This window comes from Mobula hypostoma, chromosome 2 (assembly GCF_963921235.1).
Source record: "Mobula hypostoma chromosome 2, sMobHyp1.1, whole genome shotgun sequence".
Classification (NCBI taxonomy): Eukaryota; Metazoa; Chordata; class Chondrichthyes; order Myliobatiformes; family Myliobatidae; genus Mobula; species Mobula hypostoma.
Window position 1 is genome coordinate 34,413,980 of NC_086098.1, and position 27,360 is coordinate 34,441,339.

The window sequence follows — 27,360 nt, forward strand, 5'->3', positions numbered from 1 at the left end:
GCTCATTCCACACTCTTACGACCCTCTGACTAAAGAAGAAGTTTCCCCTCTGGTTCCCCTTAAACTTTGCTCCTTTCGCCCTTAACCCACGACCTCTAGTTGTAGTCCCACCCAACCTCAGTGGAAAAAGCCTGCTTATGTTTATCCTATCTGTACCCCTCAGGATTTTGAATACCTCTATCAAATCTCCCCTCAATCTTCTAGGTTCCAAGGAATAAAGTTCTAACCTATTCAATATTTCCTTATAATTCGGGTCTTGTGTCAGACCCCCAGGTCTGCCTGCCGAAAAAGGGAGATAAAAAGGAGCGACACACACACATCTAGACGGAGTGCACTCGTGGTGCTAGCAAAAAGGACACGCGAGTCAAAGAAAAAGAAAACAAGGGGAAAATGGGGCAAAATTAACATAACAAAGATGGCGATGATTGGAACCATTACAGCATTGAAGACTGGGCAACTTACATTGAAAGAGTGGAGTTATATTGTGAGGCTAACGGTGTTAAGGATGAAAAGAAAGCCAGCGTCTTACTCAGTATTATGGGAGCAAAAACATACGGCCTGCTACGGAGCTTGTTAACACCTGAAAAGCCAGCTGACAAAATGTTCAGGAAAATGGTAGACAATCTCCAACAGCATTTAAACCCCAAACCACTGGTCACTGCTGAAAGATTTAAGTTTCACAATCGGAATCAGAGCAAAAACGAAAGCATTTCTGAATGTTGTTCTGAATTGCGCAATTTATCAGAACATTGTCAGTTTGGAGCTGGTCTATCGGACGCATTGAGAGACAGGTTAGTGTGTGGCATGCACTGTGAAACCACACGGAAGAAGCTTCTGTGTGAAAGAGACCTTACATTCGAGAAAACGCTAAACATTGGAATATCAACGGAAACAGCAGCACGGGGTGCTTCCGAGATGCAACAAAAATCTCTGGAATATGCCACAAATAAAATGTCACTGAACAGGAATGAAGAAAAGAAACGTTACCGTTGTGGGATCAGGTCACATGACCCAGATGACTTGGTTTAAAGACAAAGAATGCAGAAACTGTGGCAAACAGGGCCACATTGGCAGAGTATGCAAAGCTAGTTAATAGCAGAAAAAGGGCAAAATACAGAGAAACAAGAAATCATAGAAAGGAAAATACACCAAGGTACACAAAATGAAAGAAGGCAGTTCTGATGAAAACAACTCCAATGAAAGTGAATTGTCTTGTCGGCAACCTCACAGCATGAAAGAGACAGATGATCGAAGAGTAATATGGATCATTCCACAAGTGGCAGGCGTGAGACTGAAAATGGATTTGGGCACAGGGTCAGCTTTAACAGTGATCTCTGTACACGACTACAAATAACTGTTTTCGCACATACCTCTGAAATGAACGAAACTTCTACTAAAAATTTATACAGGACAGAAAGTGTGTCCCGAAGGCAAAATTAAAGTGACAGTGACCTACAGAGATAAAATACAGCAACTGAACCTCTATGTACTGAAAAATGGAGGACCACTGTTGCTGGGACGTGAATGGCTCAGGAAAATCCAGTCGGATTGGCACACCATCAAGGCACTAGATGTGTCAATGAAGGAGGGCAGCTCAGCAGGGAAGATGTCCGCAGCTCTCCTCTCACCCATTGTCAACTATTACAACAAGGAGGAGGAGCTAGACAGCGTCGACGATGAGGATGAACGCAGTATCCATGGCTGTGACTTGGATGAAGATACGGAGGATGCAAGGGACAGATATTGCCAATAAGCAGGATGATGAAGACTACCTGGAAGTAAAAGAGCAGATGTACCAGAAGAAATTGACAACTCTCAAAAGACAGCTACAACAGTTACAGAACGGCACTTCGCAGGAGTATCAGAAAAGGATGAAGAAACTATATCAACAATACAAGGAAAGCATATGAAATGCAGAGCTTTTTCTGCAACTGGAGACAGAACAAGTGGAAAGGAATTATATTAGAGAGAAGAAAGCTGCAGTGAAGGAATTTAAAGATAAAATGATTGAGTTGGAAGAAAAGAAAAAGATGATTGAGAATGAGAGGCTAACAATGGAACTCACAGGAGATTCTATGGAGGTAAAGCCAATAATGACTAGGAAACTAAGGAGGAGACCTAATGACCCTGTTCCAATTACAGACAAAAGACGAAAACCTGCACCTTCGCAGTTAAATTACTTGTAACCAGATGAACAGATAATGGAAGATCTGCGAACTCTGAATAAGCTTAAATCTCTGAAAAGATCAGCATCTCCGTCTTCTCCTGAGCATCTTGCCAGCACTCCTGCTGAATCACCAGCACAAAAATATGATGCATGAATAGAAGATGGGAAGTCATGTTATCATAAGAGATGGAATCATAAAGTTCAGGCTATCTATTTGGAATCTAAGGAGAATACGAAGATTGGCTGTGTAATTAGCTCAAATGGAACAAATGAGATATGGGTAAGGAAGACAAGTGATAATAGAAAGATGCGTATATATCTAGGACAGCTGCACAATGGAGTCTTCATTATACGGAGGCGATCTGCTGCCTAGAACTCTTAGCAAGTTGGAGGCACACATCTTCTTAACTCCCTATGCTCAGAGGTCAACTTTTCATGACTTTTATATGGAAATCTGTATTAAAACAAACAAGTTTATTGACAGACGTTACCCGGAGAGGCAGAGAAGACTACCCCCCACCCCCCCAAGACTTGAGTCATAAATGGGTCTTACACCAAAAGTTTTTTGAAAAAAAATGCTTGTTATAATTTGATATTATTACATTACTTTGTTATAATTTGATATTATTATGTTACTTTGTTATGATTTGATATTATTAAGTTACTAAGTAAACAAATGATAGGCATTGGTATGTTAAGGGTAGACATATTTGTTTACTATAGTGACCCAGTAAAAAAGAAACAGTTGATACACTACTAAAATAAAAGGGGAGGAGTGTACTGTATGGCCTACAGTATAATAAGGGACTACTTTATGTTGTAGGGACACGTCGTTGCATGCGCTATTAGGCACGTATTGAGCATGTGCTATTAGGCGCGTATTGATCTGTACGTGTGTGCCGAGTTCGGTTTCTGCCAGTAAAGAACCATGAACCTTAGCTCCTGTCTCCAGCATTTTTATTAATAGCATTGTTGTGTAACCAGGCCACGTACACAACACATTGAACTGCTGCTGCTGCTAAGTTAACAAATTTCACGTCACATGCTGGTGATAATAAACCAGAATCTGTTTCTGAATTTGGAAGGTTTTGCTGAGTAGCATTCCTGGTATTATTTCTATATTCCTTGTGGTGTGAAATCCACTTCATCAATCTGGCCCCTGGACAATACAGAACGAAAGCTGCAAGAAGATGGTGCCAAAGTTTTCAAGGACCTTACTACAGAAGTAGCTCCTCTCAGCCAGTGCCTCACAGACAACGTGTCAACTTCTAGCCTACAAGTGCCACAAAGTGTCCATAGCTTTAGGCTGCCTTGAGTTCTGCCAAAACTAGTTCCTGCGAAGAGACATTTGGCTTCTCTTTCAAGAAGAGTTGAGACTGGTTCTGTGAGAATGATCAGAAGATAACAGGAGCTAATTCACAGCTAATTTAAGGATTTCCTGGATTGAAAACTGTTTCATTCGTCATGGGGGAAAAGAAACACATTTTACAAATGCTTGCAGTCCCCATTCTAACAGAAAACTCAGAATGGAAAGAAGAGATGCAGAGAGCATAGGAGGCTGAGTAACTTGCTGATGGCCGTTCTTCTCTGAAGCGAGATGGCAATGAGATTCTTTTGGTTTTTCTGATGCACCTTGGAACACTTTTTGTGTTAAAGGTGCCATATAAATCCAAATTATGTGGAAAATGTAATCAGAGTGAAACACTTTGATATATACGTAGGTGCAGAAGCTTGATGTTATTGAGTTATCATATCAAAGGGTCCCTCCTACACGTGCACGAGTAGTGTGTATAGTAGGTGTACTGTCTGTATGTGGCTATCATTATGGAATTGTGCTTAATTCTAATGAAATTTACATAATTCGGTCTTCAGGCCTGACCATTACCTTTTCAAAATTGACTATATGAGGAGAGGGTGGGATGGAATTCTGTTTCATTCACCTGGCTGCCCTTGTTAAAGGTATGGTGCTGTTCAACAGTGGAATCCGAACCTCAGCTCCAGCCAGTAAATGTGAATCCCTATTTGCCTGAAGAATTCACTGGGGCTGATCTCTTGATAGGGACTGAAAATTGTTGGAATTAACTTTACTTCTTTGTATTCCCTGCTTAATTTAATAATATTTATCACTGTATTGAGGCTTGCTGCATTAAGAGAGAGAATTGAAAGTTACTATAATCTATAAAGTCAGCATGAGATACTGAGATTGGTATTACTGATGGCTGCTTTTGGTGGCCACCAGAGAAAAGAAGATAATTTCACTCCATGGCAATGGTACATGAAAACACTGCTGAATATTGCAGGTTATAAAGTACAATGCCAAACACCAGGGATGTATGAGAGTGTGAAGAGCAGCGTATAAAATAAATGAGAAGATTTTACATCCCACTGTGATACTGGGACATCTATTATCTGATACGCGCTCATCTTTATAGTCTGTGTGAATTGCCTGATAAGGAGATAACATTTTGATACCCAGATATTTTTATGGTAGACCGCGATCCAAAAGATTCACAGGCCTGTGATTCTGGGGGGATAAAATAGTATCCTGGTAGCTGCCTTTGTTGGCTCAGCTGAAGTCTCAGAGGGGAGTTCTCTTGCCTGCTCAGCATCCTTGATACGTCTTGCACTGTGAGTGAAGGTTTGGAGCTGGGTGAGTACAGTACTTGAGCACCCTTTACTGCTCAGTTCCAGTGATAGGATATAAAGAGGCTTTTGGCAGACTTCAAAAGAGGCTGTATTACCCAAGGGACTACAATGTCTTTAAGGTGCCAAAGTTCTAGAAATCCTGGAGTCCATCAGTGGTGGGGCGGGAGTCAGCCAACCAGGCACAGTAAGTTCCAGCCGAATCTTCTACAACATTTATGTTGCTGTGTTTGGGAAAGTCAGTATATCTGAAAGCCAATGGAATGCTCTCTGAATTCGTGAATAAGCACAAAAAATGGGAAGTGAGGATTCCTTGGTTGTTTTCCTTTAACCTTATTAGGTGATCTTCATTATTTCTCTATTGGTGTTTATTTGTTCGAGACTATCCAACAAGTTTAGCTGATGTTAACACCAGAAGATTCCAGCCATTGTCCGTAAGGTTTGTACAGTCTCCCCATGACTGCGTGAGTTTCCTCCGGGTGCTCTGGTTTCCTCCCACAGTCCAAAGACCGACTGATTGGGAGGTTAATTGGTCATTGTAAATTGTCCCGTGATTAGGCTAGGGTTAAATCAGTGATTGCTTGGCGGCACGGCTCGAAGGGCTGGAAGAGCCGAGTCCAAGGCATATAAGACCATAAGACAAAGGAGCAGAAGTTGGCTATTTGGCCCATCGAGTCTGCTCTGCCATTTTATCATGAGCTGATCCATTCTCCCATTTAGTCCCACTCCCCCGCCTTCTCACCATAATCTTTGATGCCCTGGCTACTCAGATACCTGTCAATCTCTGCCTTAAATGCACCCAATGCCTTGGCCTCCACTGCCGCCCGTGGCAACAAATTCCACAGATTCACCACCCTCTGGCTAAAAAAATTTCTTCACATCTCTGTTCTGAATGGGCACCCTTCAATCCTTAAGTCATGCCCTCTCATACTAGACTCCCCCATTATGGGAAACAACTTTGCCACATCCACTCTGTCCATGCCTTTCAACATTCGAAATGTTTCTATGAGGTCTCCCCTCATTCTTCTAAACTCCAAGGAATACAGTCCAAGAGTGGACAAACGTTCCTCATACATTAACCCTCTCATTCCTGGAATCATTCTAGTGAATCTTCTTTGAACCCTCTCCAATGTCAGCACATCCTATCTTAAATAAGGAGACCAAAACTGCCCACAGTACTCCAAGTGAGGTCTCACCAGCGCCTTATAGAGCCTCAACATCACATCCCTGCTCCTATACTCTATTCCTCTAGAAATGAATGCCAACATTGCATTCACCTTCTTCACTACTGACTCAACCTGGAGGTTAACTTTAAGGGTATCCTGTATGAGGACTCCCAAGTCCCGTTGCATCTCAGAACTTTGAATTCTTTCCCCATTTAAATAATAGTTTGCCTCTTTATTTCTTCTGCCAAAGTGCATAACCATATACTTTCCAACATTGTATTTCATTTGCCACTTCTTTGCCTATTCTTCCAATCTATCCAAGTCTCTCTGCAGACTCTCTGTTTCCTCAGCACTACCGGCCCCTCCATCTATCTTCGTATCATCAGCAAACTTAGCCACAAAGCCATCTATTCCATAATCCAAATGGTTCATGTACAACGTAAAAAGAAGTGGCCCCAACACGGACCCCTGTGGAACACTACTGGTAACCAGCAGCCAACCAGAATAGGATCCCTTTATTCCCACTCTCTGTTTCCTGCCAATCAGCCAATGCCCTATCCACGTATGTAACTTTCCCGTAATTCCATGGGCTCTTATCTTGTTAAGTAGCCTCATGTGTGGCATCTTGTCAAAGGCCTTCTGAAAATCCAAATATACAACATCCACTGCATCTCCCTTGTCTAGCCTGCTTGTAATTTCCTCAAAAAATTGTAATTGGTTTGTCAGGCAGGATTTTCCTTTAAGGAATCCATGCTGAGTTCTGCCTATCTTGTCATGTGCCTCCAGGTACTCCGTAACCTCATCCTTGACAATCGACTCCCAACAACTTCCCAACCACCGATGTCAAGCTAACAGGTCTATAATTTCCTTTTTGCTTCCTTGCCCCCTTCTTAAATAGCGGAGTGACATTTGCAATCTTCCAGTCCTCCGGAACCATGCCAGAATCTATTGACTTTTGAAAGATCATTGCTAATGCCTCCGCAATCTCCACAGCTACTTCCTTCAGAACACGAGGGTGTATTCCATCTGGTCCAGGGGACTTATCTACATATAGACAGCTTCCTGAGTACTTTCTCTGTCGTAATTGTGACTGCGCACACTTCTCTTCCCTGCCACCCTTGAGTGTCCGGTATACTGCTGATGTCTTCCTCAGTGATGACTGATGCAAAATACTCGTTCAATAAATAAAAGTAAAATAAATAAAAGTGATAGCTATCAACCTATTGATCCTTTTACTCATTACTGGAAATGTTCAGGGCATTATTTTCAGAATCATTTGAATAGACATAAAAATATAGTTCTATGCAAATATACAACTGCCTGTCATCAGAAACTGCAAGTAAAACATTCCCAGGAATAAGTTGGTAGTGCATTAAGTGTCTGTACTATTTGTACTAAATGTCCATACTTGTTGATTGGATTAATTTTTAAAACGTTACTCTCTTAGGCGTCTGGTGAATGTAGTGAAGAGCAGCCCATTGTTTACTCAGACTGCTACACTGACTGGAGTATAAAGACGAGGATCCTCATTACCTCACCTACTCCTATATCCTGGGCAAAAGTATGCAACCAATTGTTACCAAATGTGGGATCCATTAATGAAACTGCAATAAAACCTGATAAAGTTCACATTAAACAGGTGAGATGATTTATAAATAAAAATGGATTATTCATTATGGGCTGAATTGAAATAATCTGCTCACGTCGTTTCCAAGCTATTTAGTTATTAAGTATTGCAATAAGGCATTTTGCCAATAGTAGCAATGAGCAAAATCCTTTCTATTCCTGTCTGTTGAATTGTCTACTCCCTCAAATGTACAGTATATATTAATGTCTTTCCACATTAGAATTTCATCTAGTTGTGAACATCTTCCATCTTTCATTGCTTTCCTTGTACACATCTTTTTTGATTCGCTGTCAGCAAAGAGCCTGAGCAACTTTTCTTTTTGTTTCTTTCTTTCATTAACTGTGGAAGAGCCAATGTTCTACGAGTCACATATACTTTTCACAGACATACCACTGTGGAGATAATGTATGGTGTTTGCACTTTATACCACGAGAAGCTCTTCCTTTATTCAACGAAGATGTGACTGGGGCTAGAAAAGAACAGGTTGTAAAAATTAATGCAGAATAACACAGAGGAATGACTTGCTTCTTTTAAAGACTGTGCCGACAGCTGATTCTGCTAATGGCGCCACCAAAACAGTGGCGATGGGTCAGCACGGCAACACAGGAAATTTCAAATCACACTGGTGAAAATAATGTCCAAACCAGCGTTGGAACCGGATTACCGATTACTGGATTCGAGGTGGTCAACCTGTATCAATAATTGTGTTTGTATGAGTATTATTTAATGAGTACATATTTGCATAAAAATTGCATTCCAAAAAGGAAGTTCGTTGTTTAGAATAACCTAACCAACAAATGCTTAATCCTATTACTAGGAAAATATACATTATAAGGAAAACGTATGCATGTTATGGTTTCCATGGTAGCATAGCGATTAGTGCAATGCTATTACAGGCCAGGGCGTTGCGGAGTTCGAAGTTCAATTCTGGCAGCGTTCTGTAAGGAGTCTCTGTACGTCCTTCCCGTGGAATGCGTGGGTTATCCCCAACTGCTCCAGTTTGCACCCGCAGTCCAAAGATGTACCAGGTAGGTTAATTGGTCATTGTAAATTGTCCTGTGATTAGGTTAGAGTTGATCAGGGGTGTGGGATTGCTGGGGCAGTGTGGCTTGAAGGACCAGAGGGGGCTACTCCACTCTACACTGCTAAATAAATAAATAAATAACCTGAAACTAAGATAAGGAAAGAGCACTACAAAGAATAAGAAGTACATTTTGTTGTGAGCTCTTGAATTTGAAATGCCTTTTAATCAGGAAACCTTTTGAATCAATCGGTCATTCAGAATCTACCAACTGTAAGTCATTTGGACCACCAGGATCACATTTTAGAACTGTGACTAAGTGTCTGAGGAGTGGTGGTGGAGGTTGTGCAGGTAGAGTTATTAACTTTGTTCTAATTCTATTCAATAAAATTAACCTATTGTATTCTGAAAGGAAATTGTTCTGTTTGCAGTGATGTAGCAGTTACCACTGCTACCCTTAAGCTAAAGAGGCCAGCGTTTTGATCCTGGCCTTGGGGTCAGTCTGGGGAGTTTTCACATTCTCCCTGTCTCTCTTTGGGGTTTCCCTGGTTGCTTTTGGTTTCTGGTTAATAGGTTAATTGGAATGAAGGGGTGATGGTGGAGTGGTGAAGGTATAAAGGCAAAAATGTAATTGGACAGGTGGGTTACTTGATAGTTGGCATGGAAGTAACTATACTGCAAGATTTTGTGATTAATGTTCAAGTTTCTTTCATCTTTAGAAATACAAATACCCTTCTGAAATGTAATTGAGATATAATATTACTAGCTCTATTTTGTATGCTGATAGGAATATACTTTTAAAAACATTGCCTGGAGTTGATTGGCCTTTAAAGGAAGACTTACGTTTCTCTAATGCCTTTCAATGCTCCAATATCTCATAGCGCTTTGTTAATTAAATTGCATCCTCTGTTTGAGATGGGGAGACGTGATGACATATTTGGTGTTCCATCTATGGGAAATTTTTGTGTGAGATTGATTAGGGGATAGAAATATTTTCAAGGAAACTCCACGTTCCTCTAAAGCACTTCTGCAGATCAGACTGCACTGCATTAGAATATCAGCGTGGATCTTGTGCTCAAGTCACTGGAGTGAGACTCGATTCCACTTATTGAAAGAAGAATTAATATTCTGAGCAATGGGTGTCATTTTAAGTCTACTAGTCTGCTTCATTGTGAAGGTTTCCATTTATCACTTTGATTGCTCTGAAAGTGACAGACCTCTTAGCCAGCAGTGTTGCATCAAATTTTGAATGCTTTTCCCAGTGTAAAAAAAAGAGCAGAATTTATGACTTTTTTTTGGTATGGCTCATAGAAACTTTTGCAAATTAATGCCAGCTTTGATTTGAGTTGACTTGGGATGAGAAATGGCCTCATTTGGAATTCAGCAATGTGATGCTATCAATCAGACATTGGACTATGAAAGATCAGAAAAGAAAGATACTTAAACCGAAACTCTAGGGAAAGGTTATTGATTGGTTCCTTGAGTTTATAATAAAATTGAGTCTTTCCTTTTTGTCACGTTCGTCACTAAATTTCAGGTATCAAGGGTTTTTATTCCTGCAGTTACCTCGTCTATAAATGATTTATTGTTTTTCCATGGGAAGGATTTTTATGATTTATATCAAAATATTTCCTTGTCCAGGTCACAAGGAATGCACATTAAGCATAAACCTAAATAGACTATTGCTGATCAAATGCCATTTCAGATTGAACTAGCAAAACTCATTGCCTGCTTTTTGTTAAAGTAACATCATTCATCTGGAAAATTGCACTGATAGTTTCAAAAACCACAGGTTAGGAGAGTGGGTCCTTGTGATATTGTTTTATTTGACTGAAATTATTTGACTCAGTCTACAGAGAGGAGATGATCAGCCACCAGTCCATTTTCCTATCCATTTGTGAAAGGAAGGCAAGATTTCCTTATCTATGATTTAGCTAGTATAGCCTGCTGAAAGATCAGGAACAGGTTTGCTGTACGGTTCCTCAATCAAGCTTCTGAAAGCCTTGTTTTATCTCATTGCTGAAGGAGATCAATGAAGCAATCTAATTTCAACTCCAAGTGAGAGTTGTGCAGTTGACATCCTTGTAGAGCGACCCCTGGGGTAATTTACTCCAAGGCCTTGTCAGAAACCTGAATGGCCAAAATGGGAAGCATTATCCTTGGCACTAAAGTCAGTCTGTGGGTGGTGGTCTCCAGGAAGATAAAAAAAAATTATAAAAATCTTTACATTGCAAAGAAAGAATTGTGCCCTTGCTGGCCAATTAAAAGCATAAAAATTACTTGCTCTGAAAAAGATTGATAGGCTTACCATGTTCTAAAGTGTTACTTTCTGATTTCTAAAATAATTCCATTTAATTTCTTTTATTTAAAATCAGGATATAAAAGAATACATAATTACATTTCAATATCTAATGCTCCTTGCCTCTCTTTCCTTTAATGAAGTTCTTCAATAGCTACAGTATTTTGTACTGTGGCAAGCCCGCACAGGACATTCTTCACTATTTTGGGTCATACATCCAAATATCTGATTTCTTTTATTCATTGCAATAAAACAATACTGAATTCATCTAAATTTGTGAATTCAGGACAATTAGATCTCTCACCTACCATGTGTTGTTTTTTCTTTTTAACTAAAGTCAGAACGTAGATTTTTTTTGCTCCATGTGAATTACTTTGAATTAGACAATGATGGTTTCAGTTGAAAGTGTCACACTGAAGGAAAATTTCTAAACCTCAATGGATATAACCCACAGAGATCTCGTATCTTCTTTTCTGACCAGCAAAATTGAAATGAAGCCTACGTGTTCGACATTTTGTTAGATCTCACTTGTATAGTGTTAAATGAAAATTGCATGCAAAATGAAAATCAGTACATCTGACAATATTTTATAAAAATGTGAATGACTTTCAGCTTTTTGTTTCCTGCTTCTGGAGAAACAAATATTAATGTTAATTCAATTTGCACAGTAATGGAAAATATCCTGTATCCTTGCAGCAAGCCAATATATAAATGATGGATTTCTTGAGAAAGAGGGAAATTGCCTTACTTGCTCACTGCATTGCAACATCATGTAAAGTTTGATGAAATGGTCATTTTTAGTTGTGTTTTGTCATGTTACAAATTTAGTACAATGAAAGGAGACTGCCCTAGCATATTTATTTTAGACTGGTCTATTGTTATCCATAGCTAATCTCTGTTATTTCTTTATTTAGCTGTGGAGTAGACCCATCCAGACCTTCAAGCCATGACACCCTACAACCCCAATTTAACCTTAGCCTATTAGTTTTATCTTTTAACTTGTTTGCTTACTAATTCAGGAACCTGACGATAGTCCAAATATAACATGCATCTTCCAGCAGAGCATGGGATACTGGATGTACCCAAGGCTGCCCTGGCTGCATCTTTTTCCAAGAATAGGAGTTAACAGTGTATCAGTTGATGATGCTTTACAGTGGAATCCAGATTACAAGATACAGAATATTCTCATGAAAGACTGGTAAGTCAATAACAGCCAGTCAAAAAAAAACATGCAAAGAAAGACATAAACGACCCTAATATTCATTGTGAGAAAACAATTAAAGAACTCGTCATTTGATGTTGTCATGTTTGATTTTAGAAATGCTTGTTCTTCTGGAATAATGAAACAATTTTAATGAAAATTAAATTAAAATGGTTATATGTCTTCTGACTTCCATATATCTGACCAGTAGAAATTCATACTTTGCATGTGCCAAATACACAATATGGTAGCAACTGGAAATATTCCTTTTATAATAATTTAGCTCAATTGACTTTAATGAATCCAAATTTAATAAGAGGAGATCAGCTTCATTAGATGTAATTTGTCGGTGAATATAGTTCCAGCCTTGGTGTTTGGTGCATTTTTTTAATCAATTGGCAATTCTTACTGAAATTAGCAGTGGTGTCAAATCTTGATAAGATCTCAAAGTCATTATGGCCTACTCTCATGAAATAGTGTCTGGATAGGAATACAAGTAGGACAGGCCTTCAGACTAATGCGCCTGTAACAGAAGATAGAAAAGTGAGGGGCTTGCAGTAACAGAGTGGTTCATCCAACTGGTTCTGTATAGCCACAATCTTGTGTCACTTATAACTCTAGTTCAAAGTAAATTTATTATCAAAGTCCATATATTTCAACATATGCAACCCTGAGATTCATTTTCTTGAGGGCATTCACAGTGGAACTGAGAAATACAACAGAATCAGTGAAAAACTATACGCAAAGACTGACAAACAACCAATGTGAAAATAATGTGCAAAAGCTGTGCAAATATAATAAATAAATAAGTTGATTATTTTTTGAAAATCTGAGAACATGAGCTGTGAAGTCCTTAAAAGTGAGTCCATAGATTAGATTATACTTGTCTTAAGTAATTATGAGAGCATGAGAATAATGATTGACGTTTTGAACAGAATTCGATCTGTGAATTGGGTGGCAGAGTGGAGATGCATCTCTACCGAAGGAGGTGTAAAATGCTCCTTCCCTCTGCTAGCCTGCAGGTCTCCCTTGGGCGAGGTGTAGTACCAGCTTAGCCCCCCACCCCCACCCCCCCACCCCCAATCATGGTCACATGAATCCATGGGACAGCAGGTAGTGGATGGTCGTATGAGCAGCTGGCGTATATCACAAGTCCTGGTAATGCGGTCACTCACACCAGGCAGACAGTCTCTGAAGAATATCGATAATGGCTGGGGTCACCCGTTTTGTAAAGGCACTGCCCAGAAGAAGGCAATGGCAAGCCACTTCTATAGAAATTTTACCAATAACAATGATGACCATTTAGAGACCATGATTGCCTACGTCATACGACACGGCACATATTGAATAACGGTCTGTGAATATGGGATGTTTTAGCAGTGGATATTTCTTTAAATCTATTAATGATACTGCTTTTTATCAAAGGAATACATAATATTACCTTATTGTAAACTTGTTTTAGGTTTTCATACATTAACATCTGTAACACATTCTATTTTAGGTTGTCGACCTCAAGCTCACTGTTTGAACTTCTTCAGACTGGACATTGTCCTTTCTTTTACATCTGTACATACCAATTCACAGTGCTCTTCAGGGCAGCTTGGGAATCTAGGAAAGAACCAATTACTGCCTTGTTGTACCCAGCAAGTGTGGAAGTTTTGGAAGAAATGAGATTGTCAGGTGAGGACTCTTTTGCATGATCCATTTTTAAAGAAGTTGTGTAACAATGAAATAAGCAGGACTGTAGAGTTGTATAAATAGCAATAAAGTTTGAAATGCTAAATTTTTAATAATGCCTTTACATATGAATGTTGATCATATGAGCTTGCTAAAAATTCCATGGTCTTTGCAATTTAACTTTCCTTTTCATGGTTGCCGATGACCAAAACTACTAATTCCTGAGTGGTGCATTTTTGGAACATGTATAATAATTCACTGTATAAAAAATATTTTAAAAATTCATTAGCTCAGGTTTGATTTCTGGTGGAATAATCATTAAACGTGCTTTCTCTGTTCATTTGTATTTTGTAGAAGTTGCCTTTTCGACTTACTTGGTGGACCACTCCCAGGAGAGTGGTCACATGAGCCTCTCCTCTCAAGATGGACATGGATTAGTCCATCTTAAACCAGCTTTCATGTAAGTAACACAGTATAAAGTTATGCCTTGTTGAAAACTATCTCTATATTTTGCTACTGTCTTTCAAATTTTCAATATACATTGATTTATTTTTGTTTTCCATTACAATTGCCCAATATTGTCCAACTGCATAGAATGTTTATCTTAATCCCTTTCTCCTGAGATGAGATTGTAGATGGTGTCTCTTTTCCATTCCCATGAAATGAAACAAAAAAAAAAGATAATCATGTCCAGTGATTGAATCAGGCAATGAAATATATGAGGGATGATTGCGGATTGATTCTGACTTCATATTTGACACCTTGGTTGCCATTGGCCTGGTAATATCCTTGTACTTGATCTTACTTGATTTTTCTGGCAGAAGCTAGTTGAGCAGAGAGCCAAATCTGGCAGTTTGCTGTATTGCTGCACTCTTCATGGTGTCCAATGAAAGTGCATGGTCTTGCTGTGATTTGCCTGCCACTTATACCTTGACCAAAAAGACAAAACAAAGGTATCACATCAAATTTGGCGTGACAGTAGGAGACAGGGTGTTGGTAGAAGGTTGTTTTCCTGTCCAGCAGTGTACTGCATGGATTCATGCTGGATCCATTGTTGTTTGTCATTTTTATAAACAATTTGGATGAGAATGCAGATGGTATGGTTAGTAAGTTTGTGGAAAATACTTAATTTGGTGGTATAGTGGACAGAGAAGAAGGTTATCTAAGATCACAATGGGATCTTAATCAATTGGTCCAGTGGGCCAAGGAATGGGCAGATGGTGTTTAATTTGGTGAAATGTGGGGTGTTACATTTAGGTAAGGCAAACCATTGTATGGTTTGCTTGGTAAATTGTAGGGTCCTGGCGGCTGTTGTAGAACAGAGAGACCTAGGGGTCCAGGTACAGTTCTTTGAGAGTAGCCCCACAAGTTGACGTGGTGGTGAAGAAGGCATTTGGCACTCTGGGCTTCATCAATCCAGGATACTGGGTAAGGAATTGGGAAGTCACATTGCAGCTGTATAATATGTTGATAAGGCCAGATTAGGAGTACTGCGTACAATTCTGACCTTGCTGAAGCAAAGATGAAATTAAATTGGAAAGGGTGCAGCAAAGAGTTACGAGGATGTTACTGGGACTGGTGGGTTTGAGTTGGGAGAAGCTAGGTCGGCTAGGATGTTCCTTCATAGCGTGGTGAAGGATGACCTTACAGCGATTTATAAAATCATGAGGTGTACAGATGAATTGAACAGCCAGTCTTTTCCCCTGGGTAAAACAGTCCAAAGCCAGTAGGCATAGCCTTAAATTGAGAGGGGACATGAAATTTAAATTTAAATGGGACAGTAGCAGTCATGAGACTTGGAAATTGATTTGAGATTGTTGAAGGCTGATTCTGGCTGCTGGTCGTCAAATAGGCTGACCAAAGGAACCAGGTTAAAACAGAAACAGGGAATCTAACGAGAAAACTTTCCAATTTTTATTGACAAATAATGTTAGCTGTTATTGGAAAATTGTTCAGATTGTGCTCTGTGGGAAAACTCTCACACTGCAGAATAAACAATGTTGTTAAGTTGGAAGATATTGGCAATATTGAAATTCAGGATCAGATAACTTTAAAGCAGGTAATGCAGTACAAATATTTTTTTTCACTAATATGTCTGTCATGGTCTTTCAACAGTTTATTTTTGTGTGTGTTTTTTTTTGCACTGCATCGGATCCAGAGAATTATTTTGTCTTTTACACTTGTGTATTGGAAATGGCATTAAACAATCTTGAGACATTATCTTATCCCTATGTATATTTTATAACAATCCTGTACCTTTTGTATTTATTTCATATGGCAAGTTTTTACTGTTTCTTGTTTGGTATCATTACCTAAGAATAAACCTTGTATGACTTGGTATTTCAAGCAATTGGTTTTTTTATCTTGCGATGATGAGACGGTGAATCTAGGCCCATGGTGACAAAACTGAATGATTGACTTCATTGCAGAACAGATTGCATATTCTACACAGACAGAATGCACAATTAAAATCACAATTTGTATACGAACGCATTTGTATACTTACCAATCTCAAGGTAGTATATGGTGGCGTATAGATACTTTGATAAAAGAATTACTTTGAACTCTGATGTTGCAATTTAACATCAGCAACACTTTGCAGCCTGTAATCATTCTAGAAGCCATGAAGATGAAGATTGAGGCAAGCAAGACCACTCGCTCCCCCTTCTAAACTGCGTTTTGCAGCACCTTTGAGAGTGTCCTGACAAGTTACATCTCCATCTGGTATGGGAGTAGCCAAGTGCTGGGCTGGAAGTCTCTACAAAGAACTGTGCAAACAGCCAAAAGGATCATGGGGGTCTCCCTACTGTCCATCGGGGGCATTCATTGGGAGCACTGTGTACGAAGGCCATCCGTATTATTAAGGATCCCACTTATCCATTCAGTATTCTCTTTGACTTTCTACCTTCAGGGGGACGCTGTGGCATAAAAACAAGAACGGTCAGGATGGGAATCAGTTTCTTCCCTCAGGCCATTAGGCTTCTGAACTCTCGGCTGCATCGTATTCAGATTGTCACTGGTTAATCTGTTACGTACCTTACAATGTTTAATATATGTGCTTTAATTTGTTATTCATTTTATATATTTTCATAAGTTTTCTTGTGTTATGTGTACTACTGTGATTTACATGCTGGTTCAGAGAAATGTTGTCTTGTTTCTACATACATTATATTGTTATATGTTATATGCAGACAGAAACACGTGAATTGATTATGGGGAGCAAGGACATGGCAGACCAATTGAATAATTACTTTGGTTCTGTCTTCACTAAGGAGGACATAAATAATCTTCCAGAAATAGTAAGGGACAGAGGGTCCAGTGAGATGGAGGAACTGAGCGAAATACATGTTAGTAGGGAAGTGGTGTTAGGTAAATTGAAGGGATTGAAGGCAGATAAATCCCCAGGGCCAGATGGTCTGCATCCTAGAGTGCTTAAGGAAGTAGCCCAAGAAATAGTGGATGCATTAGTGATAATTTTTCAAAACTCGTTAGATTCTGGACTAGTTCCTGAGGATTGGAGGGTGGCTAATGTAACCCCACTTTTTAAAAAAAGGAGGGAGAGAGAAACTGGGGAATTATAGACCGGTTAGCCTAACGTCGGTGGTGGGGAAACTGCTGGAGTCAGTTATCAAGGATGTGATAACAGCACATTTGGAAAGCGGTGAAATGATCGGACAAAGTCAGCAAGGATTTGTGAAAGGAAAATCATGTCTGACGAATCTCATAGAATTTTTTGAGGATGTAACTAGTATAGTGGATAGGGGAGAACCAGTGGATGTGGTATATTTGGATTTTCAAAAGGCTTTTGACAAGGTCCCACACAGGAGATTAGTGTGCAAACTTAAAGCACACGGTATTGGGGGTAAGGTATTGGTGTGGGTGGAGAATTGGTTAGCAGACAGGAAGCAAAGAGTGGGAATAAACGGGACCTTTTCAGAATGGCAGGCGGTGACTAGTGGGGTACCGCAAGGCTCAGTGCTGGGACCCCAGTTGTTTACAATATATATTAATGACTTGGATGAGGGAATTAAATGCAGCATCTCCAAGTTTGCGGATGACACGAAGCTGGGTGGCAGTGTTAGCAGTGAGGAGGATGCTGAGAGGATGCAGGGTGACTTGGATAGGTTGGGTGAGTGGGCAAACTCATGGCAGATGCAATTTAATGTGGATAAATGTGAAGTTATCCACTTTGGTGGCAAAAATAGGAAAACAGATTATTATCTGAATGGTTGCCGATTAGGAAAAGGGGAGGTGCAACGAGACCTGGGTGTCATTATACACCAGTCATTGAAAGTGGGCGTGCAGGTACAGCAGGCGGTGAAAAAGGCGAATGGTATGCTGGCATTTATAGCGAGAGGATTCGAGTACAGGAGCAGGGAGGTACTACTGCAGTTGTACAAGGCCTTGGTGAGACCACACCTGGAGTATTGTGTGCAGTTTTGGTCCCCTAACCTGAGGAAAGACATCTTTGCCATAGAGGGAGTACAAAGAAGGTTCACCAGATTGATTCCTGGGATGGCAGGACTTTCATATGAAGAAAGACTGGATGAACTGGGCTTGTACTCATTGGAATTTAGAAGATTGAGGGGGGATCTGATTGAAACGTATAAGATCCTAAAGAGATTGGACAGGCTAGATGCAGGAAGATTGTTCCCGATGTTGGGGAAGTCCAGAACGAGGGGTCACAGTTTGAGGATAAAGAGGAAGCCTTTTAGGACCGAGATTAGGAAAAACTTCTTCACACAGAGAGTGGTGAATCTGTGGAATTCTCTGCCACAGGAAACTGTTGAGGCCAGTTCATTGGCTATGTTTAAGAGGGAGTTAGATATGGCCCTTGTGGCTACAGGGGTCAGGGGGTATGGAGGGAAGGCTGGGGCGGGGTTCTGAGTTGGATGATCAGCCATGATCATAATAAATGGCGGTGCAGGCTCGAAGGGCCGAGTGGCCTACTCCTGCACCTATTTTCTATGTTTCTATGTTTCTATATATAATGCATATAGTTAAATGGTAATAGAGGTGACTTGATATTTTACTGTGAGAAGTAGTTAGGAGTTCAGCAACAGATGCGGCTTCAATTTTTTTCTCCTCCATTGCACTCATACAATTCCAAAGGCAAAAAGAGTATTGTTTCAAATTTAATAATAACAGTTGACCGGCCTTGCTTCACTGGCAATTTTCTTTATTAGTCAAATGGACTGCATGGCAAATGTTAATTTTCTCATTAACAGAAATAAGGAAGGAAGTGATAATCAAACTGGGACTGATACGCATTCTCTGTGGGCTGAGAAGACCTCTGTGACAGAATGTCAGGAAGATTTCCATCCATCAAACTCCTCTGAATGTTATCTGTATCCTTTTCAATATTTTGTTTGCTTAGTAGCCTGGTGTGCAAAACAAGGCAAACCTAATGCAGTCAACCCTTAAGGAGGTACACACAAGAGTAAGACACAAAACAGAGCTGGAGGCAGTCAGCAGGTCAGGCAGCTGCAATGGAGGGAAACGAACATTTGTGTTTTGGGGCAAGACCCTTTACCAGGACAAGAAAGAAAGAGAGGGCAGAAGGCAAAATAAAAGGGTGGGGATATTGTGAAGGGGAGCACGAGCTGGTGGGTAATAGCTGAGGGAGAGAGGAAAGGTAGGTGGGTGGGGTAGGAGAAGTTGGAATGATGTGAGCAGCTTTGAGGTGATAAGCGGAAGAGGCAAAGGGCTGAAGAAGAAGGAATCTGACAAGAGAGGAGGCTGGTGGATCACAGATTAAATGGAAGAAGGTGTGGGTAATGGGCAAGTTGTGGGGTGGGGGAGGAAAGAGAAGGGGTAATGGGGCCAGGTGGATAATGGACAACAAAGGGAGCATGGTGGGAACGGAAGGGAGTTGGAGAAATCGATGCTGATTTATCAGGTTGAAGACAATCAAAACAGGTGTTGTTCCCCTCATATGCTTCTAGTCTTAACTTGGCCATGGACGAGGTCATGGACAGAGATGTCAATTTGTAAATGGGAAGTGGAATCAAAATGGTTGGCCACCACGACATTTTAGCTATTACAGCAGATAGAGCGAACGTATTTGATGAAGCAGTCCCTCAGTCTACATTGGGTCTCACCAATGTAGAGGGGGCTGCACCAGATGCAATATGTGAATCCAGTGTCATTTATGAAGGTCTGCCTCACCTGGAATGATTGATTAGGGCCTCGAATGGTAGCGAGGGAGGTGCAACAGGGGCAGGTGTAATATTTGGGGTGGTTGCATGGATAAATGCCCAGAGGGCCATCAGTGAGGAGGGAGTCATGGAGAGAGGGATCCCTGCAGATAGCAGAGAGAGGAGGGGAGGTGAAGATGTATCCGGTGGGATCCCATTGGAGATGACAGAAGTTGCAGAGAATTATATGCTAGAAGCATGCTCATAGGTTGGTAGATAAGGACAAAAGGAAACCTATATCCCTGTTATGTTTGGGAGGGAAGATGTGCAGGATATGGAGGAGATTCAGGAAAGGACTGCATTGATAGCAGCAGAGAGGGATCCCCATTTTCTGAAAAGATGACATCTTGAATGTCCTGGAATGGAAAACCTTAATATAAGACCATAAGACATAGGAGCAGAATTAGGCCATCTGGCCCATCGAGTCTGCTCCACCACTCGGTCATGGCCGATTCTTTTTTTTTTAAATCTCCTCCTCAACCCCAGCTCCCTGCCTTCTTCCCGTAACCTTTGATGCCATGTCCAATCAAGAACCTATCAATCTCTGCCTTAAATACACCCAACGACCTGGCCTCCACAGCTTCATGTGGCAACAAAATCCATAAATTCTCCATATCACTGTTTTGAAAGGGCGCCCTTCTATCCTGAGGCTGTGCCCTCTTGTCCTAGGCTCTCCCACCTGGGAAACATCCTTTCCACATCTACTCTGTCTAGGCCTTTCAACATTTGAAAGGTTTAAATGAGATCCCCCCAATCCTTCTGAATTCCAGCGTGTATAGACCCAGAGTCATCAAATTTTCCTCATATGATAACCCTTTCATTCCTGGAATCATCCTTGTGAACCTCCTCTGGACCCTCTCCAATGCCAACACATCTTTTCTAAGATGAGGGGCCTAAAACTGTTCACAATACTCAAGGTGAGGCCTCACCAGTGCCTTATAAAGCCTCAGCATCACATCCTTGCTCTTGTATTCTAGACCTCTTGAAATGAATGTTAACATGGCATTTGCCTTCCTCACCACTGACTCAACCTGCAAGTTAACCTTCAGGGTGTTCTGCACAGGACTCCCAAGTCCCTCTGCATCTCAGATTCCTGGATTTTCTCCCCGTTTAGAAAATAGTCCACACATTTATTTCTATTACCTAAGTGCATGACCATGCATTTTCCAACATTGTATTTCACGTGCCACTTTCTTGCCCATTCTCCTAATGTGTCTAAGTCCTTCTGCATCCTACCTGTTTCCTCAACGTTACCTGCCCCTCCACCAATCTTCGTATCATCTGAAAACTTGGCAACAAAGCCATCTATTCCATCATCTAAATCATTTATGTACAGCATCATAAAAACTTCCCAATCCTCTATTTTCCCACTAATTTTTGCTTTGCTGCATGCCCTCTCTTTTGCTCCTACAATAGCTTTGACTTCCCTTGTCAGCCATAGTTGTACTATTTTACCATTTGAGTATTTCTTCATTTATGAGAACAGATGTGGTGGAATCAGAGGAATTGAGAGAAAGGAATAACATCCTTGCAAGTGACAGTGATGGAAGAGGTGTAGCAAGGAGACTATGTAGGTCAGTGGGTTTGTTAAAGAAGTTGGTAGATAATCTGTCTCCAGAGGTGGAGACAGAGATCAGGAAAGAGTGGTGAGATGTTGGAGATGGACTAAATGAATAAGGGTAGGTGGAAGTTGATGGTGAAGTTAATAGAATTGATAAACTCAGCACATAATGTTGATGTCAGGCTTTGAGAAGAAGCCAAATTCCACGCAAATATTGCTCAATCCCCAGAATGATATAGAAATTGAAGTAAAATAGAATAAATTGTTTATTAGATTTAAGATAAGTGCCTGTAATGTAGTTTTCAGCAAACTAATCACACTTTTTCACACAGTGGTACTTGTGTGTAGGTTGTCAAGGCCCTAGATTAGATCCTTTAGTCAGGCTTCATTAGTTAATTTAACTGTGATAGTAATTGGAACCCTACCACCAATCGCTGTGCTCTTAAAGAAAAAAAACTGAAGAGTTACTACATGGCAAGGAGACATCTTACTCAAGCATGTCTCAAGTATGTTAAATCATTTACAGTGAGATTAATATGCTAAGCACTTTTCATTTAGCACTCTTCATGGTTGATTCAGAATGTCCCAATTTTTTTTTTAACAGGGAATCAAGTGGAGGCAGAATTGACTGTGCAGGAGCTTGTTATGTACGGTGATAACCAACAGATAATACCGGTTGAGGTATAAATCTGGCTAGGATAAGGGAGAATTCTTTTGTTCTTGAAAATTGTCGTGGGGATCTTATGTCTTCTTGAATTTAATATCTTTAAAAACATGTTTATCAGTACAGTCTTCTCTTAATTCTGCACCAAGGGAATTAGTCCAGATGCTTTTTCTCAAATCTCCAAACTTAGAGATTTCTGCCTTGATGGTGAGAGTATTGCATAGGTGAGGCCTAATGAAGACAAATCCTGCTCCTAATACTCATGAGTCCAGTTAACAGAACAGTTTTATACAACTCTCGTTGTAGATTCTCCAAGTTCACTCTATCCAGACCTTTCAATATTCAGCATATTTCAATGAGATGCTTCCTATTCTTCTAAACACCAGCAAGTACAAGCCCAGAGCCATCGAACACTTCCCGTATGTTGACCCTTTCGTTCTTGGGGTCATTCTTTTTAAAAAACTCTGGCAGTACATCCATCCTTAGATACGGAGTCCCAATCTACTCTCAATATTTCAGATATGATCTGATCAGTGCCTTATAAAAAGTTAGCATTACATCCTTGCTTTTATATTCTAGTTCCCTTGAAGTGAGTAGTAACATTACATTTGCTTTCCTTACTACTGACTTAACCTGCGAGTGAACCTTTCAAGAATCCTGAACTAGGACTTCCAAGTCCCTTTGCAATTCTGATGTTTGCATTCTCTCCCCGTTTAGAAAATAGTCCACACCTTTTCTCCTTTAACCAAGTACATTGGCATACTGTTCCTTATGCTGTATTTCATCTGCTGCTGTTTTGCCCATTGTCCCAACCTGTCCAAGTCCTTCTGTAGAGTCCCTGCTTCTTCAACACTACCTGCTCCTACATCTGTCTTTGTTTCATCAGTAAACATGGCCACAAAGCCATCAATTCTGTAATCTAAATCATTAACATATAAAGAAAAAGAGCATACCCGACACTGACCATTGCAGAACACCACTAGTCACTGACAGCCAACCAGAAAAGGCCCCCTTATTTCTGCTTTTTATCTTCTGCCGGATTAGATAGCCAACCTTCTAAACATGCTAGTACCTTTCCTGTAATATCATGGGCTTCTGTCTTGTTTAGTGGCCTCATTTGTGGCACCTTGTCAAAGGCCTTCTGAAAATCCAAGTAAAAAATATCCTCTGGGTCTCCTTTGCTTATCCTGTTTGTTACTTCCACCAAGAGATGTCAGACAAGATCTTCCCTTCAAGAAATCATGGCTAACTTTGGCCTATTTTATCATTGTTTCCAAGTACCCGGAAACCTCATTCTTAATAAAGGACTCTCAATTTTTACAACTTCTGAAGTTACCGATCAGCCTATAATTTCCTATATTTGGTCCCCCGCCCTTTACAAAGAGTGAAGTGACATTTGAGTTCCTAGTACTCTGAAACCATTCCAGAAACTCTTGCCTTTGCTGCTCTACCGTCATCCCTGCTAGGGTCACCTTCCAATCAACTTTGGCCAGCTCCTCTCCCATGCCTCTGTAGTTCCCTATAATCAACTGTAATACCAATACATTCAATTGTAGCTTCTCCCTCTCAAACTGCAGGATGAATTCTACAATGATCATTTCCTCTGTAGGATTCTTATACCTTAAGTTACCTAGTCAAATCTGGTTCATTACATGGTACCAAATACAGAATTGCATTTTCCTTAGTGGACGTGACAGCAAGCTGCTCTTTAAAATAAAAACAACAACTGCTCTTCTTTTGGAATCCAGTGCCACCTGATTTTCCCAGTCTATCTCCTTAGCGAAGTCTCCAACATTGCCTTTCTTACATGCTTTTTCTGTCTCCTGTTGTAATTTTTAACCCATAACCTGGCTACTATTGAGGTTTGTGTACAACTCCCATCAGTGTCCTCTTCCCTTTTCAATTTCTTAATTCTACCCACAAGATTGTACTGTACATCTTCTGATCCTATGTCACATCTTGTCCAGGATTTGATTTCATTTTTTACCAAAAGAGCCACCCCACCTGCTTGCCAGCCTGCATGTCTTTTTGATAACATGTATATCCTTGGAGACTTAGCCCTCGGCTGTGATCTTCTTTCAGCCACGACCCTGAGGCCAACAATATTGTACTGGCCAATTTCTAACTATTAAAAGCACTAGATCCTTTTTATTAAATAGATACATTCAAATATAATTGAAATCTATCAATTTCCCAAATCCATCACTAATTTGTTCCTTTCTGGTTCTAATCACTAATCCTGTATTTCACCAGTATATAGTTGCAATATAATGTAATTCATTTAGTCCACTTACTTTGCTACAGATATTTTGTGCTTCATTAGCAGTATAATTTGATTAAGTTAATGTGTTAATGAAATATGCAATGTGTTGTTACATTAATTCTATGCACATTTATTACTTTTAAATTCAAGTATTCTAATATTTTTCCGACTGGCTTTGTTTAAACTTAAAATTATTTTAATTCTACTGCCTTTGATGCAACTCTAAGCAGACCTGTTCAATCACCACTGCTTTACTTGCTGACCTACAATTAAGTTTCAAAATCTCTCCACAGATTTGCACCTCCATAAACTGCTCTGGTCCCCATTACTCAGGCTTTGGCATTTCTTTAGCTTTTGATCTCTTAATAAAAGACCAGAACTGAAGAAATGCCAAGACCTGAATATTCAAATTCAACTACAGCTATTCTTTCAGCTTCAAAGGCCCTACATTCCTGAATTGGGTATTTCATCCCTCAAGCTTCCCCTCTTGTTCCCCTTTTATTCTTTAAAAACTTGTATGTGTCAACAAAGCTTTTAGTCATAACAACTGATAACAAGTGAAATTACTACGCTAAGTCCTTGCTTTGTTTCTTGTCATATACGACAAAAATTAAATAATACATGATGCAGTATACAAAACCCAATCCTATAGTTATTCAACACTTGTTGTAAATAAGATTATTTCCTTATCTTTGTAATCAGACATAATGAACATCAGGATAAGCAGTTTAAGTTTCTGGTTGTAGTTGAAGGGTCCTCTGCGGCTTCCTTGATCACCTTTCTGATGAACTCGCCACATACAGTTGCACAAGAGGGTGTACAGAGAGGACTGCCACCAACATTGCTTTGCCCTGTGGCTTTCCCTGGAGCATCTTTACAATTGCTACAGGCAAGTCTCTTTTGTATTAACATTAAATGGCTGAAACTAACAAAAGTAACAGAAAAGTTGTGCTAAGTTAAATTGTGAACAAAAGATGTTGCATTAATGCCAGATATGGATTAGATATAATTTCATAGTAATCATAGTTGTGGGATGAACCTGTACTATTTCTTCCAAATTGGTGTTGGAGAAGTAGCTTGTTGGAGTTCAGGGTGACACAGATGTATCTGTCAGTTGGGAATGCCACTGAGAAACATTGAGATTGGACAGTGGAGGTGATGGGCATCATAAGAAGGCCTGTGGTGTGTTAGCCTTCATCAACCGTGGGATTGAGTTCAAGAGCTGTAAGGTAATATTACAGCCATATAAGACCTTGGTTAGACCCCACTTGGAGTACTGTGTTCAGTTCTGGTCACCTCACTACAGAAAGGATGTGGATGGTTATAGTGAGAGTGCAGAGGAGATTTACAAGGATGTTGTCTGGACTGGAGAGCATGCCTTATGAGAATAGGTTGAGTGAACTTGGCTTTTGCTCCTTGGAGCGGTGGAGGATGAGGGGAGACCTGATAGAGTGTGTAAGATGATGAGAGGCATTGATTGTAAATCAATGCTTTTTCCCAGGGCTGAAATGGCTAACATAAGGGGACATAGTTTTAAGGTGCTTGGAAGTAGGTACAAGGGGGATGTTTTTTACACACACAGTAGTGGGTGCGTGAAATGCACTGCCAGCGAAGGTGATAGATGTGGATACAATAGGGTCTTTTAGGAAACTCTTGGATAGGTACATGGAGCTTAGGAAAACAAAGGGCTATGCGGTAGGAAGATTCTAGGCAGTTTCTAGAGTAGGTTACATGGTTGGCGCAATATTGTTGACCAAAGGGCCTGTAATATAGAAACATAGAAACATAGAAAATAGGTGCAGGAGTAGGCCATTCGGCCCTTCGAGCCTGCACCGCCATTTATTATGATCATGGCTGATCATCCAACTCAGAACCCAGCCTTCCCTCCATACCCCCTGACCCCTGTAGCCACAAGGGCCATATCTAACTTCCTTTTAAACATAGCTAATGAACTGGCCTCAACAGTTTGCTGTGGCAGAGAATTCCACAGATTCACCACTCTCTGTGTGAAGAAGTTTTTCCTAACCTCGGTCCTAAAAGGCTTCCCCTCTATCCTCAAACTGTGACCCCTCGTTCTAGACCTCCCCAACATCGGGAACAATCTTCCCGCATCTAGCCTGTCCAATCCCTTTAGGATCTTATACGTTTCAATCAGATCCCCCCTCAATCTTCTAAATTCCAACGAGTACAAGCCCAGTTCATCCAGTCTTTCTTCATATGAAAGACCTGCCATCCCAGGAATCAATCTGGTGAACCTTCTTTGTACTCCCTCTATGGCAAAGATGTCTTTCCTCAGATTAGGGGACCAAAACTGCACACAATACTCCAGGTGTGGTCTCACCAAGGCCTTGTACAACTGCAGTAGTACCTCCCTGCTCCTGTACTCGAGTCCTCTCGCTATAAATGCCAGCATACCGTTCGCCTTTTTCACCGCCTGCTGTACCTGCATGCCCACTTTCAATGACTGGTGTATAATGACACCCAGGTCTCGTTGCACCTCCCCTTTCCCTAATCGGCCACCATTCAGATAATAATCTGTTTTCCTATTTTTGCCACCAAAGTGGATAACTTCACATTTATCCACATTAAATTGCATCTGCCATGAGTTTGCCCACTCACCCAACCTATCCAAGTCACCCTGCATCCTCTTAGCATCCTCCTCACTGCTAACACTGCCACCCAGCTTTGTGTCATCCGCAAACTTGGAGATGCTGCATTTAATTCCCTCATCCAAGTCATTAATATATATTGTAAACAACTGGGGTCCCAGCACTGAGCCTTGCGGTACCCCACTAGTCACCGCCTGCCATTCTGAAAAGGTCCCGTTTATTCCCACTCTTTGCTTCCTGTCTGCTAACCAATTCTCCACCCACA

The 27,360-nt window shown here is 40.5% G+C and overlaps 1 protein-coding gene and 1 pseudogene across 3 annotated transcripts in view; both read left to right on the forward strand.

Moving 5' to 3' along the window:
* Positions 1 to 27,360, forward strand: part of LOC134358506 (protein downstream neighbor of Son-like) — a 44,706-nt gene that overhangs the window by 11,926 nt on the left and 5,420 nt on the right. Inside the window, exons 3-8 of one of the 3 annotated variants that reach the window (XM_063070803.1) lie at positions 7,424 to 7,615; positions 11,943 to 12,121; positions 13,626 to 13,804; positions 14,156 to 14,261; positions 19,030 to 19,149; positions 25,189 to 25,375. In XM_063070803.1, coding sequence (XP_062926873.1) covers positions 7,424 to 7,615; positions 11,943 to 12,121; positions 13,626 to 13,804; positions 14,156 to 14,261; positions 19,030 to 19,149; positions 25,189 to 25,375 — 963 coding nt within the window. The remainder of the gene's footprint in view (positions 1 to 7,423; positions 7,616 to 11,942; positions 12,122 to 13,625; positions 13,805 to 14,155; positions 14,262 to 19,029; positions 19,150 to 25,188; positions 25,376 to 27,360) is intronic. The other 2 variants (XM_063070813.1, XM_063070820.1) reach the window with 2 other exon arrangements.
* On the forward strand, positions 1,607 to 3,902 carry LOC134337710 (sin3 histone deacetylase corepressor complex component SDS3-like; annotated as a pseudogene).